The sequence below is a fragment of the Bacillus rossius genome, chromosome 6 (genome assembly GCF_032445375.1).
Source record: "Bacillus rossius redtenbacheri isolate Brsri chromosome 6, Brsri_v3, whole genome shotgun sequence".
Taxonomy (NCBI): domain Eukaryota; kingdom Metazoa; phylum Arthropoda; class Insecta; order Phasmatodea; family Bacillidae; genus Bacillus; species Bacillus rossius.
Genome location: NC_086334.1, coordinates 23381696 through 23401228, shown reverse-complemented (window position 1 = coordinate 23401228; position 19533 = coordinate 23381696). Strand labels below are relative to the sequence as shown.

Here is a 19533-nt window from a genome sequence, read left to right as displayed (position 1 = left end):
TCCGGATGTCATCACCAAGAGGGGGGGGGGGGGGGGACAATATGACAACAATAATTTAAAAATAGCTGCGTGCTTACTACGTGCGTTAGAAGTGAAGATTCGCAGATAAGAGGGATATGAAGTTTGCAGGGTAGTCCAATATTTCAAACACACATAATTATGCGTTGGAAATAGACCTTTATTTAGAAGACCTGTCCAGTTCTTCAATTGAATCTAAGAACGAATTCATGATAACTAAAATATGATACATAACCCTATTGGAAACTTCTATACAAACTGTCACAATTATAATGCTAACACCGGATTTAACCTCAGAGTTGAAATTTTGGAGTTACGATTTACTAGTTGCAAAAGTATGTGAACGTTTCTAAAAGTATTGGAAAGCATACGAAATCATGCACGGTTGCTGCTATACGTAACCGGCTTAAGGTGTTTCAATTCAATTTAGTTTTCTTTAAACCCCGCGCCGTCCAGCAATAGTATTCGTTACCTATTCACTCCGTTACCCTGTGATTATGATTTACTCTACCGGCTATTAAAAAGTTTCACTTCAAAAAATTGGGTTCAATACACTTTTCAAATGATGTTAGTCAACGCTTATTCAAACAATGTATCTGAAAATTAACTAGAGGTTTTTTTTTGTTGAAATTTTTATAATATGTTGTTGAATATAAACCTTCTGATTCTGTACCAAATTTGATTTTAGCCCCAGATTCTTACTAACGTTATCTGTTTCAGTAGCATCACGCGAGAGAAGTTATTTTCAAACTAAAATTTATCAACAGTTATCTTAAGTTCACCATGATTCAAGCTCGGCTCCCTGGCTCAGCCATCTTGTAAAATGAAAACAAAATAGTGAAATGAATTGATTTCGATGATGCGATTTCCCAATTATCTGAGAACAAACTTAGGGGGGGGGGGGGAATTTTAGAGTTTATATTCTTGAACGATAAGAAAATAAACCACATTTTTAACTACTTATTTTAATAAAGTTATTCCCGTGAAAAGTATGAGGGGGGGGGGGGGGGGGGAGAGATAAATTTTTGTGCACCGGGTAACACCTTACCTTACTATGCAACTGGTTTTAGGTTCAAAATTATTTTATTCACTGAATTATGTGCATATAGCGTATATCATTGCGATTTCAATGAAAAATTGTTACATCAACTAACAGTGCCAGACAATTTAGTCTCTTCCCATATGGTTGGTGCGAAAAAAATTCCATTCTGACACCAGAACCTTAATATGAAAGCCATGGAAAGACATACAGACACATGGGGAAAAGCAGATCAACTAACCCCAACACTCTGTAAATGAATTTAAAACACTTGCATTGGACGTAGTAAATCTACCAGGTGTTTCACGTCGTGTGACCAGAACTGGGTGTTCAGCAAACTGTAGTTTCCTTCGGGACGGACGCGCTCTCAATTGACTGGGCCACGCCGCTAGATGTTGCACAACGTTTTAAAGTCTCGTGGACATCGAGGTCGTAAGAAGTGGATGAATCATGAAGGTTGGAAGACAGACGGAGTAGCAACGGTAGTGCGTTTGGCGGGGGGAACAGAGAGTACCCCGAGAAATTCCTCCGGTTCACGGTGACATCCGCTATGTTCGCCTCTTGCGAAGCACCCACGTATTGACAGCGCCGGAAGTCGGGCGCGGACCGCGGATGGCGAGCAGCGACAGACTCTTCGGACGACCTCGCTGTCCACGATACCTGGTGTTTATTTATATTTTATACTAGCGCTTCACGGATGCGATCTACTAATGTGGCGGCATTTAGAGTTAATAAGTATTTACAAGTATCACGTTCTCTTAAGTGTCCGATGTTTTAAAAAAAAACTATATAGGCCTACATATTAACATGGATAACATGTATAACAGATAAACATACAAAAATAATTGGGTACCTTTTAAATATTATCGCGCTAAAAATGCAACGATTTGATGGACAGCATATGATATGGTGCAAAGGTAAAATTTTGATCTAAGTTAAATGCCTAAGGTGACTAACACATTTAATTGGATAAGGACTAATACTGTGTCGGTAAAAATATCTTAGCAAAAACCTCATTATTTTTTTGACCAATTTTGAAATATAAAAATGGTTACTGTGAGTCATCCTTAGAAGATATACATATGCTACCACGGAATTTTCTGTAGGCCTTTTTTAGGACCTACAGTTCTGAAGTAAATTGGTTTGATGCATCAGTCATGTATAAGTCAGCGTAAGCCAAGTAAGCACCCGAAACGCGTCTTTTTACGACTTGATTACATCACATCGTGATTTCTGTACTATCTTTACAATTTAATATGAATGTGTTATACACGTAAACCTTTCGGAAGACGATGGTGCAATCCGCATCAAAATCCATTGTGCAGGTTAGATGAAGTAAGCGAACAAACAGACGCGGATAGTGACTTTATTTTATATCTACTATTTAAAGATTTAAATATATATATATATATATACATATATATATAAGTATATAATAGTCTTGTTGACAGCGAGGTCGTTAAGAGACGGTGAAACGCAAATACACGGAACTATGATTTAGGGGAAAGAAATCGACCCCGGCCTATCGTAGGAACCATCCAGTATTTGCCGAGAGTGATGGTTCCTCCGGCATTCGAGTCAAGTGTTCTTACCACTGCGCCACGAGACGTGATAAAATTAGGAAGAGGTGAATCTCATCCGTCACATCAATAGTATTCGAGGAAAAGGATTCGAAGAAAAATAATGCAGGGAGTGTAGTAAGTAAAAAATCTCAACACTGACAACTATGAAGTCCTATTACCGTTCCACAACATATTTTGTATTTTTTAGTTAGTAGTTGTGTAAATAAAATCACGATATTATTTGGGTCGTGAAACGAACATTTAAAGGTTAGATGTATGTAGGTTTTATTTATGACCCTTGAGACCCCTTAGATTTGAGTTCGAAGGGCATATTCGGGTTTCTCTTTTGTGATTATAAATCGAGATTTGAATTTGAGATAATTGGGACCAGAACAAATACTACACACCAGGGGCGTAGCCAGGGGGGGGGGGGGGGTTAGGGGTTCAAACCCCCCCCCCCTTAGCAACAAATCTTTAATTAATTTCTTATTCATCACTCAAACAAATTTCATATTAAAATTAATAAAATTTTTACCATTACAATATTTAAATTTAAGTACAGAAAACTGCTAAAATAACACTACTTTACACCTTAAAATCCAAATTTTCCCGGGGGATGACCCTTGGACCCCCCGCTTTAATACGGGGGGGGGGGGGGGGGCATGCTTCTTAACACTCCCCATACACAAATCCTGGCTACGCCACTGCTACACACACATAGAAAAAAAAAATGGCAGTTTCTCGGCGCGGACGCGTGCGTAAGCGACTTCTCGGGAGGCGAGTGATGTCACTCGCGAGGACGGGCTCCGCCCGAGTGAAAGGCCGCGTGTTGCACATGCAGGCTCGGCCGCGTTCCGACGGCCTCGTCTTCCAGCCCGCGGCGCGCGCTTGCCAAGTCTCCGAGCGCGTCCAGCCGCCCGCAGCGCCCCAAGCGGTGCCACTTCGGCACTAACTCTCCGCCGATCACCCGCAAGGTCACGCTTTCTTACCCGCCAATGATGTGTAACATCTAACCTCGGCAATGAACAAATTCACGTGTTCCTATGTTGCAAACAGGGCCGCAACTAGAGTCTCTGGCACCCGGGGCATGAATGGATTCATGCGCGCCCCCTCCCCTCTTTTTTTGCACATACCACACCAATAAAGCGGGGGGTCCGGGGGCCCTCCCACGGAAAAATGGTGCTATTTAAGCATTTTCCATACCTACATGTAACAGTTTCTGTGCTACTGTAACTTCCATGCATGAACCCACTATGTCCATAAAGTAGTCCGTATAATCACTAGACTTGTTCATTAAATTGTCGTCATAAATGTTTTGTAAAGATTCAAATTTAACTTGCGAGACCTTTTTGCAGCAAAAATTTTGATGATATCATCATAGCAAATAGAGGATGCTCTCTTGTGTTATATGGAAATAATGCTCAAATTCGATAGTCTGTCTTGCCTCATACTAATTCTTAAATAATTTTTTACAATTTTCAATTTGCTGAAACTTCTTTCGCCTGAAGAAACTGTTACAGGAAGAGTAAGAAATATCTTAAGGGCTGTGGTCAGGTTTGGATATCCTTTAAGTCTGTGTTCGTGAATGAGCTTCAAGAGGGTCGCTGCAGATGCGGTTTAATAGTGTCATCAACTGCCAAGGCGTGATGTTTAAAATTTTCCATTTCTTGAACTATTTCTTCTCCATTGATGTCATCTTTGTATGTTTCAGACAACCATTTGGCTGCAGTCTTCAAATCTTTAACTTCCATTTTGTAGATGTTATTCCCATTTAAAAAGCTAAACTTGTCATTAATTGCTTGAAGAGCCTGAAACCGGGATTTTAAGGCATTCACTATTCCATCAATGATCTCTGACAACATTGTACTGTATTCGTATAGAGGACGCATTAAAACTTTCTAACTTCTCCCTTTACAATTTTTTTATGTTAATGATGAACTTAACATTTTTCTCAGAGTATTTTAAAATAAATATATTGAGAGTTATATTGTAAATCAGATTAGACATTCCTGGCATGCAAGTTAAAAAACTTTTTACCAGTTACCAGTTGTAGTAGGAATTACAATGCAAGCGATTTCAGCGCCCCCACAGCTTTGCGCCCGGGGCGTATTCCCCGCTTGCCCCCCCCCCCCCCCCCCCCTAGTTGCGGCCCTGGTTGCAAATACACTTGTAACACGAAACTCGTACTCACTAAATTCAACGTATAATCCTTTGAAATAATATCGAGCGTGATAAATAAACGCAAATGGCGAATCACGCGTTGTTTCCCCAAACGCCGTTGGAATTCGCTGCTGGAGCCGCTACGTCGACTATAGAATCATTTGAATAGCAGAATAAATTTCAAACAATATAATAAAACGACTCCGATAAAAGCGAAAAAAAGACTTGAACAATTCGAAACCCCAGCTTTGGACCTGATTTTCGAGAAGGAATTTTTATTAAAATATTGCCCATATTTTAAAAATTCTTTAAACAGTCAATAATATAAAGTTTCCTTATGGCTTTGTGAACTTATGTTCGTGCCATCCACCACAGATGGCAGCACCATGGTTGTTACACATTTCCGTTCCATGCGACTTCATTTCCGTCGCATTCACGAAATTACTGCGACCAACTGCCGTATACCGAGAGCTAAGATGTTACACATTAAGATTGGGTGAGTGATTGCCACGCGCGTTAAGTGAAACTTCAAACCTCAAAAAACCACTTCCATTACAAACAAAATAATAAAACACACAATTGAGGTCCCGCTTTATTGTAACGAACGTGTCGGCGGAAAACTTGCAAAAGATTTCGCAGATGACAGACCACCATCCAGGTCCGCACTCCTGAACGTTGCATTTTTCGTTACTTTCTGATGAGCCAGTACCTTAATTTAATTTACTAGTCATAAAAACGTGTTTTTTTTTAATGCGCGCCACTTATGTTTAACAAAAAAAAACAGCAATTCTACGCGCTCCTGCAACAGGTCCACGGTTGACGGTTGGACACGAACTACGAATGTCCGCCCTTCTAGACGTCTGCTGCGGACAGTACAGGCGCGGCGCGACTGTTCGCGGGAGCCTCGTGCAGCGGGTGACGTCAGCCAGCAGTCACGACGACGTCTGCGCAGCCTCGGACAGCGTCCGGCCAGACGCTGAGGGGACGACGCGGAACTGCTCGCGAAGGGGGCGACGGAAGACTGCCATAATGGAAAACTACCATAACGGTGTAATTCCGCCTCGGGGCGACGGAAAAGTGCCATAACGGAAAACAACCATAAGTTAAAAAGCAACAATACAGTCCTAATACTCGAACGAAATGAGTAAATTATGCCTATTATCTTAGAAAGAATATGTATAAATAAGTAGGATACAAAGTCGTGTGATTTTAATTAATGTTTTAACTCCAGGCCACTAGTTGAAATGAAATGCAATCTAATGACAGAAAATCACTATTTCCTGACAACCGACGGTTAAGTAAATAAAATATTGCATGATTTATATCATATGTTTTAAATTCCACGACAGATTGTCACCATCAGGTGTTTAGCCAACTAAAGTAGTGAGATAGCAATTCAATTGATTTTATTTTACGTCATGTTTATCAAAAGAACAATAAAATAAACGTAGGCCTAAGCATTAATGATTTAACAAAAAAAAATGTTTACCTTACTACATCATTAATAATACCTGCTTTATGTTTCTAATGGGCTGTAAGGGTTCACTTTTCGTGGGCTGACTTCACTACGACCTTACTTCTTAATGGCTGTGGTGTTGTTTTGGTCGTGTCGGAGCTGTCACAGGATATTGTGATTCCAGCATTATGTTTTTAGCATGTGCTGAGAAAACCACTAGAAGAGTATTTTAACATATAGATCTAAAGAAAAACAATTGCCATTAAGAATAGATTAAAACAATCACATCATTTCCAACCTCAGAACTATGAATCCGGAATATTTGTTATAGGTACTTTACTTGAGAACGATTCACGTTCACTGTTTAAGTTGTATTGATTAAGTAGTTGTGAAATTAGGTCTTTATTTTAACTGCGTCAATGACTACGAAATAGTTTAGAAATACTCAAATGAGCTGGTTAAGTGAAAACATTTCAGAATATTAATTTTTTGAAAGCCTTGAAATAATTTTTATGTATGTTTACTAAAGGAATAGCCTTTTTCCGATATTATATTTCTTCTTATTTTGAAATGCTTGCTTGTCCGTGAACAGAACGACTATGTCAGTGAGTCGCTTTTAGTGTAATGGTTTAAAATAAAAACAATAGAAACGAGACAGTGACTACGTACTAAAATATTTAATTCCAAACAGACACTAAATGGTAGCTTACTATTCATTTCAATTAATATTCGACGAAAATTTTATTTAACATTGGCCTGTGATATGAGATATCAACATTAATGTTTTTTTGGTGAACGTACAATCTGTACTGCCCAGTGTTGTCGGTTCTCTATACACAAATACCACGTCTCAGTGGTGAGCTACACGGAACAGAAGTTTTATCCTAACATAAATTAAAACTAACTGTACCTATTTGGGAGGTATATGCAGTAAAGACTCTTAAGTGCGTCTCAGGCCGAAGCCTATATAGTTAAGAAATTATTAAAGCAAGATGATACAGACTTTTTTGTCTGTTCTGGTACCTATATGTTGCGCTGTTAATTTATAAGACTTTAAGAGGATATGACAGCGGCCAGCCGGGATTTGAACTTGTGTTCTCTGGAAAATAAGTCTAGTGTCTTACGACTCGGTCCATAAACTTCGATAGTGTGTCTTTTCTCATCTTCAGATTGCCTTTTATTGATGCCCGGTGCTACAGGCGTGTGCATAAATACAAATACATAGTTTCAGACTAGACTACTCCATGTAGGCTGTCATCACATGTCTTGAAAAATTATTGACATCTAATATTATAAGTACAACTATCAAAAATTACCGGTCTCCAAAATTTTTATTCACGTCTTTTGAGTATATCATGGGTGTAGCCAGTATTTGTGGATGGGGAGGGCAGAAGCCAATCCCTCCTCCGGAAACTATTTTACAAAGATAATGCTTGAAAATACATTTTTAGGCTAGTTGACGATCCCTTAAGTGCTTTTAGAAATTCCTACCATTGTAATTTTTGTAAAATTAAATTCTTTGTTTAAATAAATCTGGCAACTTTTTTTTTTTTAAACGCTCCTGACACCTACTTTTACAGAATCAGGTTCCTCTTTTGAGTAAGCGTCTCTGCACTAATCAACAGAAGTTAACAGAAGTGTAAACAGATATACACATAAACACAAACAAAAAACAAATATGTTTAAAGAAAGTATGTGAATTTAAACAAGTTCATTAAATAAAATTTCAACTGACAAAACAACATTAAACTGTATGTCATGACAAACCTCAGTCTGTTTGTGCCTTAAGTAGGGAATATATCTCTTTCCCGAATCGTCGTAACTGTTCTCTTAGGATTCATATACTGTGATAGTCTGCGCTATCATCGTTGTGGTTTTCAAAATAGCTTTTTTCACTCAACTGTTGCTTACGGTGTTCATACTGTGCTGTCATCACTGTTTATTCACATCGCTGGATTCAGCTATGCGTCTCTGTATAGTAGTTTTTTATCTGTTATGTTTCATCGTTGAGTTATTCTGTTTGCCGTTGTGCACCGTAAATTTTCTTTGTAAATGGAACAAAAATATTCATGTAAACTTACATATTTATATATTTACATGAAAATAATTTTATCGCTACAAAATAGTTTTACAATTAATTTATGCTTTGTGTTGCCCCAGTACCTCCAATATTGAAGGTTGTTTGCAAACAGTTGTTTGAATAGCATTGCAGTATTATCTGCGCATATTAAGCACGGTAAAACAAAGCCAAAAGTGATTTACAGTGTTAACTTTTCTGTGGCTTTAAAACCAAATAAATAAAATGTTTATACAATAACTCCATGCTTGTAAGCACACACATATTTGAACTTAACACACTCTTTTAATAACTAACATTTATTTCAAAGTAACTACACCATCCACAGTGAAAACTCTTTACATATTTTTTTACTAGTATATAGTTCTATATAATTAATGTACAGCGGGACTGTAAGTTTGTTTGCAGGAAATCAACTAAAAAATTACCAGACTAGTTATACAAATTATATTTCACTGTTATGAAATTACGTAATTCATGCTGAACGAAGAACATAACAATACATAATTTTGTTCGTTAACGAGGTTAGATGTTACTACACATTATTGACACACGAAACTACAGTAAAATCGTGGAATAACATCATGTCACTGTTAAGAAGACTGCAAGTATCCGCTCTACCACTCTGGTTCTGGGGGTAGAGCGCCTGCCTTGTGACTTGTAGGACCCGGGTTCGCGCCCCGGCTCCTCCAAGGCGGATTGCCCAGACAAAATGGTGGCATTTTCTCTGGTAGGAATACAATCCCTTGTAACAAGTCAGGCTACCAAAGAAACGGTGGGTGGAACAGAAAAAAACCTTCCAGGTGGCTTCCAAATGGGGAGCCCGTTGCTTTTCTTGGGCTCCCCATGCGGTGGCCATTCCGGGGGTTTCTCCGGGGGAACGGAGTTTTGCAAAAATATTTTTTGAGTTTTAAGTGTTTTAGTTTTTAGTAACTGTAGCATTATCATTCCACCAAGCTATAAATAAAACTCAAACCAACATATATTTCATTTTGCTTTTGTACATAATATATTTGAATTAAGTATGAATCAGTCAGTGAGTGGTTCTATACCGACGGTGTGTGTTCAACCATTTATCGGTATTTTATTGAAATATTATTGACAGTTAAATTTTAGTCACAAACTGTTGACCAATACCTTTGTTATGTAGTAGTTTAGAAGTTTTCGACGAAAAAATATTTATTCCTAAAAATATTATTTCTGAAAAACTACATAGTTTTCAGTCAGGAAGAACGCCCTTAACATGCACACGTATTATATATATGTGTGTGTGTTAACATCCAGACATTAATTAATCAATGTATTTCAACATGATACTTTACAACACAATCTTAAGAAAAAAAATTTATCAATTTTAGGCTTTGTCAAGCAATGCGTGGTATTTATTTGTTTTAATTATCTTACAAATAGACGCTTTTCAGTAAAATTTAAAATGCAATTTCATGGTATTTGGTGTTCCGCAAATTATTAGTTTATCTCAACTACTCTTTAATTATTAATAAATCAGAATTGATCAAGAACAGATGCTGTAGAAAAAAATATAACTGGGAAATATGTTTGTGAAACTATTCAGCAAGATATTTCAGCTGTCCAGATCAAATTTTCAAGTTAACAAACGTCTCCGAATTACGATAGCATTTATTGTATAACCTTTAGTAAAAAAACTTAATTCAATTGATCAGAATCACCACATAGTAAGTAATGGTATCCTCTTTTAAGACCTTCGAGTTATTTTGGATGCCAAACTTTTTTTTCACCAACATGTAGATAATACTATTAGCAACACATGAAGATCTTATTAGGCTACATTTATAACTTTCTCTGCACCAAATGATTTTTATTAGAATAAAATTGACATTTTCAGGCATTAAAATTATTTGGAATATGCTACATTATTATATAAAGTGTTTGAATTTTCTATTTATTAGACGTTCAATCAGTGAAGCACTTTTTATTGTATACATTTTATTACCATTTTTGATACTTCAGACATAATGTCTAGGTTTGGATTAATAATTCCAACTTGCAATTATAGAATTAGTGACACTTTTAGTAACTATAAAATGTGTAAAAAAATTAAACTCTTTGTGAATAATCTAGAAACATTAATTGGTAAAAAAATTACGCAACAAGTTATTTAAAACTTTTATAATCTACATATTTATTTTGTATACACCATTTTAGTTTCTGTTTAAGATTTTTGTGAAAACCAAAGTATCCAATTATAAATAATTAGTTAACATGAACTTTATCAATCTTTATCTATCTGTGTGTTGTGTTGTATCGTGTTTTGTCGTAAAGTTATTTTGTGTTAATGTATTATTGGTTGTTATTCTATGTGCTTATATGGTAACTTTTTTTAATGTATGTGTCATAATTCGTTTATAAGTGTCGTAAGGCACAAACAACTGAATTTAAATTTGATCTGACAGTTTTAATGGAGCAGATTAAAATACTATTTAGCCTATAGTAATATTTTTTTTTTATTTCTAAAGCCCACCGATATACGAGCTTATGGCCGGCTTGCACAGTCGTGACTTGAGACGAAGTGGAGTATTCTTTCATTTGATTAACCTGCCCAGTTTTAGCTCGGACTTGAGTCACCTGACTCTGCAAGCGGCCCTATGTCTCCCCTGGAGCGCCTGTGCTGCTTGACCTGTGCCTTCTACATTACACAAAACTATATTTCTGAGTTTTTTTTTAATGTTATATCTCACTAATAATGAAAACATGGAATATTCGCGTTGGATTTGCACTCATTAAATAATGATCTACAATTGTTTTAATTATTCCATTGTGGAAATATGTAAATTCTATAAAGTTAGTTACATGACGATTATCCGAGTAAGGCCGTTTTCCTCATTCCGTAGAATGTATAAGAAATTTTGGCAGAATCCCCCTTGTCCTTTTTAAGTTATGGTAGTTTTTCATTATGGTGCTTTTCAGTCGCTCGGTCAAAACAGGAGGAAAATTGCCATAATCGAAAACTACGAATTTTTTTTTTTACAATTCGTCGTTGTAAGAATATAGTGCTGCTCCCTATAACGCATTTTTGGAAACATTTGTTTCTACTTTACTAGTGCGTGATCTATCCGTTGATGTGTGATTGAAACTATGACAGTCAGAAGCGTTACCTGCAGGCTTTAAAGTTAACCTGAGAAACAGCTAGAGTGTTGACAGCGCTACCTACAGAGTGTTCTATACACTACTTAGAAAGCAATGCTGCTGTACTCATTTAATGGAGTGTATAAGAAAATATGGTAGAATTTCGTAGCGTTGTGGGAGTTTTCGGAGAGGCCAGAATTAATTATGGTGTTTATCCACTATGGAAGTCTTCCGCGCCCCATCGCGAAGTCGGGTGGTCGCGTGGCCACGAAGGGCTGTGTTGACGCTGCGAGGCGTTCTTCTCTCGTTCCATTCCGTACCCTTCCAACACAAGGCAAAGTACACTTGAATCACGTGCCTTAAGGCCTGGTCACACTGTCAGATTTTAGCTTCCAACACTTTCCATTATGTGGCGTCAACTAAAGGTGGAGAGTTTTGACGTCACCGAAAACGTCACTAGCGCAGTCATGTTTAATGACAAGTTGGATCACTTTGGTTTCCATCAAATTGTTTTGCATATAGGTCAGGTTCTAAAATATGCTGGATGCAACCAGCCAATCAAAATCGTGCATATCGAAGACGGAAATGACATCCGTTTCGGTCAAACGGATCTTTAAAATGTTGAAGAACACATTACAGAGGTTATAAAAGTGAAATAAATAATTATAATATGAATATCGTGGGCGAAACAATTTTAGGTGTAAAAACAAAAAGGAAAAATCACTGTTCATTTATTTTGTATTATGTAACGCATATTGTTGAAAGTTATTGTTTAAAAATTTTAATAATGCACAAATAGCGTAAAAAGTTAATAAAATTCTATCCAGCACTGTGATGCGTTATTTGATTTCAAAAAAGAATAAAATTTAAAAGTTTGAGATAGTTCACCACAAATAAACTCTGACAGTGTGACATGATTAAGAATATATTTTGAGGTTATGTCCAAATTTATTTCATGGAGAAAATTGGTCAAGTATAAGTATTACCCATCCAACTCCAGTGTCAAAATATTTAGAGACAATTTTTTGACAGTGTGACAGGGTTTTAGAGGAAAGTAAAATGTGGTGAGAGAGTGAGATAGATGTAAAAGAAAAAAAAAAGGGGGGGGGGGGGGAATTCGCATTCAATACCCGCACCATGCGATCACGGCCATGGAGTGTCCTGGTCACACCACATAACCAAATAAGAGCCCTAAATATTTTTTTTTGGAATTTGGGGTCTTCTATTCATGGGTCTGGAAATAACACTATACGCTAATCGATTAGATTTATTTTAGGACAAACGCGGCACTACCAGACGAGCAAAGTGCAAAGAGCAAAGAGGATTTATGCGGTCGCTGAGAAGTGTGGGGCGGGGGGGGGGGGGGGGGGGAGAGAGAGATTAGATATAGGGTAAAGTAAGGTAATTTCGTGATAAAATTAATTTTTCGCTAATAAATATTGTTTTATTCAACCATTACTGTCGTATTTGGCCAAAATTGTTTAACTTCTGTGTAATACTAACATTATAAGTAATAAACTTGCAATTATATACATATTTTCAACACAAAATTTAATTTCAAATTTTAAATGGTTTGACAGGTAATTTCGTGATATGGGTATCTAATTTCGTGATAGGGGTTAGGCAATTTCGTGATACAATAACGATACAAATATTTTCAAACAAATACCAACTATAATAACAAATAATATAATTTTAACTTGTAACATGCATTCTAATTGCTGTTTTCTTCATTTCTTCAAAAAAATGTTCAAATAACCTTCGAAAAATTAGGTTTAGTCTAGTTTTTTTTTAGATGCTTACCTCGCTCAACTCACTTTCAGCATTAGCACAATTATCACACATGAAAACTAGTTCCTCAGAATCAGCAGGTTGGCACTCTTCATGATAAGGCATCAAGCAATAACAGCATTGCACCCATTAAGCGCCATTTCTTATTTGAACGTCTCTGAAATAACTGTTCCCGCACATACCACAGATCCAATCTTCATAAAGAATTTGGACTTCCTTTGATTTTGTCTTGCATTCGCGAAGTTCTGGACCAGATATGAACGGTTCTAATGTTGGTGTCGAAGCTTTTGAAGTTGATGGGACAGCCTTGGAAGTTGATGGGACAGCCTTGGAAGTTGATGGGACAGCCTTGGAAGTTGATGGGACAATCTTGGAAGTTGATGGGACAGCCTTGGAAGTTGATGGGACAGCCTTGGAAGTTGATGGGGTAGCCTTAGTAGTTGATGGGACAGCCTTGGAAGTTGATGGGACAATCTTGGAAGTTGATGGGACAGCCTTGGAAGTTGATGGGGTAACCTTAGTAGTTGATGGGACAGCCTTGGAAGTTGATGGGGTAGCCTTAGTAGTTGATGGGACAGTCTTGGAAGTTGATGGGACAGTCTTGGAAGTTGATGGGGTAGCCTTGGAAATTGATGGGACAATCTTGGAAGTTGATGGGGTAGCCTTAGTAGTTGATGGGACAGCCTTGGATGTTGATGGGGTAGCCTTGGATGTTGATGGGGTAGCCTTGGATGTTGATAAGATATCCTTCGATGATGACATTACAGGATTCGATGTTGGTAGGGCAGCATTTAAAGTTGAAGTGGCAGGTCTCAATGATGCGTATTTTATTGACCCCAAGGTGGTAATTTCTCCTACTGGAGTAAGGCATCTTGCACTTGAGTCTCGCTTTCTCTTTCCTTTGTTAATGAGGGTGTCTCTTGACATTGATTGCAGGACCAAGATCTTGTCAGCTACCAATATCTGATCCTTTTCCGGCTGTTCTTGAGGTAGAGGCTTGTTTGTTAGTTTGGAGGGTTCAAAAGCTTCCTTAGGAATAGCACACTTGTTGAATGGATGAATTCCCGTTTTCTTGAAAGAATTTGTAATGTTCTTAGTGCAGAAGCTCTCAATAAAGGCAGTATTCATAATAGTATGAAAATTTGTTCTATTTGGTTTTTCCGTTGGATTTCCCTTCATGTAGGAGTTAAATGTTGACCCCAATGTGATTTTAGGGATTTGTAAACTCCTACAACTAACGGTTGCAACAAATGAGTTGTATGGGCTGGGAAAGTAAATAAGAAAATATGATTTTCTTTCGCAAACGAAATAACTTCAGGGTTAATATGCGATGCGTGTGAATCCATGAAGAGGATGGCTGGTCGAGCAGGAGGAATGGAGGCTACAAAGAACTGGAACCATTCAAAGTACAGATCACTGTTAATCCACCCTTTTGGAGACAACTTCCCTATTGCATTAGGCAAACAATCTCTCTTTAGGTTATCGTTCCACCTGACACCTTTGAAAATAATCATAGGCGGAATACATGTCCCATTTGTGCACGCACATCCCAAAAGTGTATGTTATTCTCCCCTGTCTGCATAAACTCTCTTATAAACATATCGCTTTCCCACTGCTGTTACAACTTTGTTTGCTTTCACGACATACGAAAGACCTGTTTCGTCACAGTTCCATAGCCTATCAGGTGCTTCTTTGATATCCAATCTGTCCAGTAATTCCTCTAATTTAATATAAAAATCCCCAATGATTTCTTCATTTGCCATAGAAGCCCTGTATGCTGCAAGGTTTTTCTGGAGATCTTAATGAGTGATTGTACCTACTCTTGAAATATGTCCACCACCATTTGCTTGCACTTTCACTGTCGGAATTTAATAAATTTTCACGGCCGGCATTTTTTGCGAGTTCATGTGCTAATTTCCTTACTGTAGAAACAGTTAAACCAAATCCTAACTCTTGCATCTCTATGATGTAATTATACAGACTAATTTATAGGTTTGAAGTGAGAGCGAATGGTCTTCCTAGTTTTGGCAGAGGTTCATTTCTGTTTTCACAGGTGCTATTTTTTAGACAGTCTCTTAGTGTACTCCATGGCACACCCATTTCCTTGGAGGCTTTATAAAGTGAACAATTTTGTTGTTTAACGAATTCAGCAGCTGCAATTAACTGTCTTGAGTCATATTTTCTGTATTTACTTCTTGTTTTATTCATCATTCAACTGAAAAATAAAATAAGAGCCAATATATTTTTGTGGTAGCCAATAAGTAATTTCGTGATATAGGTAATTTCGTGACACACTATAATTAGCTTTCTAAGTGAAACTAAGTTATTGTAAACTTAATTTACAACACAAACTCTCATAATAATTTTGTTCTAACAAGCTTAGAAAACTTACAAGATCAATTCATATTAAAGGCTTTGAAAATGTATCTTTAACAAGGACAAAAATGCTAAGAAACGCCATGAACAACATAAGCAATAACAACTGTATACAGACGTGGAAAATCATAAAATTATTCACACTGTAAGAGGTTTAGATTCTCTACAAAACTGTGTATTAAATGCTAACATACCATGTACATGGATCCTTTTATGAATATTCGAAGTTAAACCTGCAAAAGAGTACTCAAATTTAACGACACTTTGCTCACTTTTACGAAAACTTTTGTTTTGTGACGTTGACGCATTCCAAGACACGAACGATACATACCACATTATCTAATGGAGAACGCTGAAACTACCAGACCAAAATGCAGCTCCAAAAAACCGCTGGTATTTTCGTTACAAACGTCATAAAAAATGTCACGAAATTACCTGTGTCACGAAATTACCTTACTTTACCTATACACTTTGTAGTTATGAAAAAATTATGCGAGGTTCGGTGAAGGCAGTATGTTATTTTGGGAGATGCAAGGTAAGCTGTTACAAAAATTGGAATCACAGTCCAAAACATCTTGTTTTAATTTTTTTTGTATACAAAAATTTATTCCCGAAATAAATTGCTGTGCCCGCCACTGCTGACGTGTTGGCGTGGGGCGCTGGGGCCGACAGCGGAACAGGAAGCGCCGCGCCTCCAGCCTCGCGCCTCGGCCACAGAACTGCCCGGCATTGTGGGACGAGGTCAATGCCGCTTTCACCGATCGTTCATTACCGGCGCCATGAACGGATACTGGATCACGATTACGTCACGACTATTGCTGCCACGTGGGGAAGAATTAATGAATGAATGGCCCTTCTAGCGAGGGGTGTATGTGTGTCAGTGAGGCGGGATGCTGGTGCTTCTAGCGAGGTATCACCTTTCAGCGTGTGCATAGGACAACTATGACATTATGTTAAATTTATATTAAATGAAAATAAAGGTGTAATGTAAGTCTTTTGAGTGCTTTCAAAAATCGTTACCGTGTGTTCTAGGCCTAAAAATTATTCTGAAAACACGCGTTGTAGCCATTTCCACTCTTCTAAAAATGCATTTTAAAAACGAAATAAAGAAACAGAACTGCTCAACCGCCCACAACGCATTCTCAAAATTTTTTTTTTTCCCTGTGAACACGGACCATTCGGATATCTCGAGCAGTTTTCAAATCTCATTTTTTAATGTGTAACATCTTAGCTTTCGGGATACGGTATTTGGTAGGAGAAGTTTCGTAATGAAATGTATGTCGCATGAAACTGAAATTTGTAACCACTGTGTTGTCAGTTGTGGCGGATAGCGTGAACAAAAATCCACAAAACCAAAGGAAAAATGTATAGTTTAGTTTCTTTTTCTGAAGTCTTTTTCAATTTTATCGGAACCGTTTAAGCATAAAGTTTAAAATTCGGTATGCTAATCAAATGATTCAATATTCGATGTAGCTGCTCCGGCAGCGAATTTTAGCGGCGGGTGCGGAAACTACGTGTGATTCGCGTCAGGAAATATAATTGAAAACACAACTTTTCGTATGTTTATCACGCTCGGTATTATTTTTAATAATTCTACGTTAAATTACGTACCTGTGTTTCGTATTATGTGTGTATTTGCAACATGAGAACACACGAATTTGTTCGTTACCGAGGTCAGATGATACACATCTGTGGCGAGTGCTGAAAGACTCGCTCTTTTTTTCTTCTTCTTTTTAAGTGAAAACTTCTATAGGAAAGTTTGGATAGGTAGTAAATTCATGTAAGACGTCATCGACATGGTGTCGTGGCGTGTTATTTTTTTATTTTATATTTCAAGAATAAAACTTAATTTATTATATTTTTAAAGATACATGTTTTTATTTTATCTTTATTTTCCAAGGAAATTTTAACGTTATTGTGTGGTAAATATTGCGAGTATTGGATATTTTTTTGTAGGTAGTTAAGTTTAGTTTTTTTTTTCCTTTGTTCATTTATTTACGATATGAATTTCTTCAAATGTCAGGTTATTGATTTATTAAAGATAATGTTGATTATTTTTAGATTTAAGTTAATAATTTTTTATTTTTTCAATGAAAAAACTTCATTTCTTCTAGTTTTAAAGTTATTATTGGTACGGGCAAAACTTATGGGTTCGCGTCACCGACATGCTAGTGATATAATACCAAAATCATTTTCTTGCGTACATTGACGTAGAAATGATTTCATATTACACATTAAAAAAAAAATTTTAAGTTTTCACTTGTGTCGACAGTCCCCATGACTGACTTAGTTGTAGCACTGTATCGTGCTTGCAGTCTCCACGTGTGTGTGATGGCCGCCCTGTGCACTGCCCGCTGCTGGCTGCTACTGGCGATGGCGCTGGTGTCGCGCGCCAAGGAGGAGGGACACTTGGACAGCGCTCCTGCTGAGTCTTCCTCGCTGGCCAAGTTCGTGCTGACGCTCTCCCGGCCGGGAGCTTTCAACAAGGTAAACTAGCCGACCTCCGTAGCGTAGTCGGATGCACACCGGCTTACGGTGCGAGGGGTCCTGGGTTCGAGTCCCGGGTAAGGCATGGGTGTAAAATTTACATGATGATAATTGATTACCAATGATGATAGCACTACGATACAATGACCCAATTTACATACTGGGATTTGATTGATAAGATATGATAACGGTTCGAATAAGGACACATTACACTATGGCTGCTTGCGCATCCGCTGAAGGCCACCCAAACAAAAAAAAACCAAGATGAACTGCACGAGGGCATGCAGCGCTGGGCGCACTGTTAAAAAAAAAAAAAAAAAAAAAAAACAGTAACAAACTGTAGATCATGCGCACGAGATTCGACCGCAATGTTTACCAACCTATTGACATACAATGGCGCATAGGACGGTCATGTGCGCGCTAGATAGGTCGCGCGCATACAAGGGCAATGAACATAATTATTTTAGTTCTGATACGGACGCATAGCGCAACAACCAATGAGAGTGGAGTAGAAGTCATTTTGAAAAGAAAAAAAAAGCTGAGAAAAAAGTGTTACGAGTGGGAAAAAACAGATTCGAAAAGGATGACCCATTATTAAATAAAGTTTTGTTGAAATGAAACTTCTTTGCTGAGGGGGGCTACAATTTTCAAGCGTTTCGAAAATTCCGATCGCATGAGGGGGATAGTTTGGTGCATGGTGGGGGAACCGTTAAAGGAGGAGAATGCGCATTCATTAGCGGTCGAATGAGAAGACGTAAAAGAGAGGGGGGATAGGTACGGTGCGTAGCATGCTATACGCTAGTTGAAACGGCTGAAAGGGGAGGCGGCAGGGGAGAGATAGAAATGAAGCAGTAGTGATGCTACGGAATTCTCTTGTGTTTATCTACACCTCAGTTTTTTTTTTTTAAATTTGAGATAACACCCGCATTCCTACTTTTCTAAATTATTATATCGCGTGTAATAAAAAATACTAATAATTCGTTCTTCATACGCTGAAAGCTCCCAAGACTCCTGGGACGGGCTATACTAAAACAGCGAATAAATAGTGTAAAAAATATATATTATGTAACGTTATTTAATCCTTGTATATTGTGCCGCTGCCAAACAGAACAAGGATTTTAAAAACGTTATTTTTCTTTTAGCTCTCCAACAGAGGAAGCATCCGAACAGTTCCGAAGTTCTGCAAAGTTTGCTGATCATTCGTGAAAAAAAAATTGCAAACATTTATTTATTTATTGGACATAGAATATTTTAAATAATGCTACCATACCCTAAACAACTTTACATTTTAGTTACGTAAAACTAACCTGGAAAAAATAAAGAACTATTATTTACTACCCGAAGTAAGGTTAAGCTTTTACTTCGGTAAACTTCGGAACTGTTCGGGCTGTGGTTGTGGCTTTCATCCCTGTGAGCCGTATGCTATCCGTCCAAAATTGTAAACGAGTGTTTTAGAAAGAGA

General features: G+C 37.6%; 1 protein-coding gene across 1 annotated transcript in view; it reads left to right on the top strand.

The window, feature by feature from the left end:
• Positions 1 to 19533, top strand: part of LOC134533405 (uncharacterized) — a 35227-nt gene that overhangs the window by 1853 nt on the left and 13841 nt on the right. Inside the window, exon 2 of the mRNA XM_063370927.1 lies at positions 17900 to 18071. Within this exon, the coding sequence (XP_063226997.1) occupies positions 17900 to 18071 (172 nt within the window). The remainder of the gene's footprint in view (positions 1 to 17899; positions 18072 to 19533) is intronic.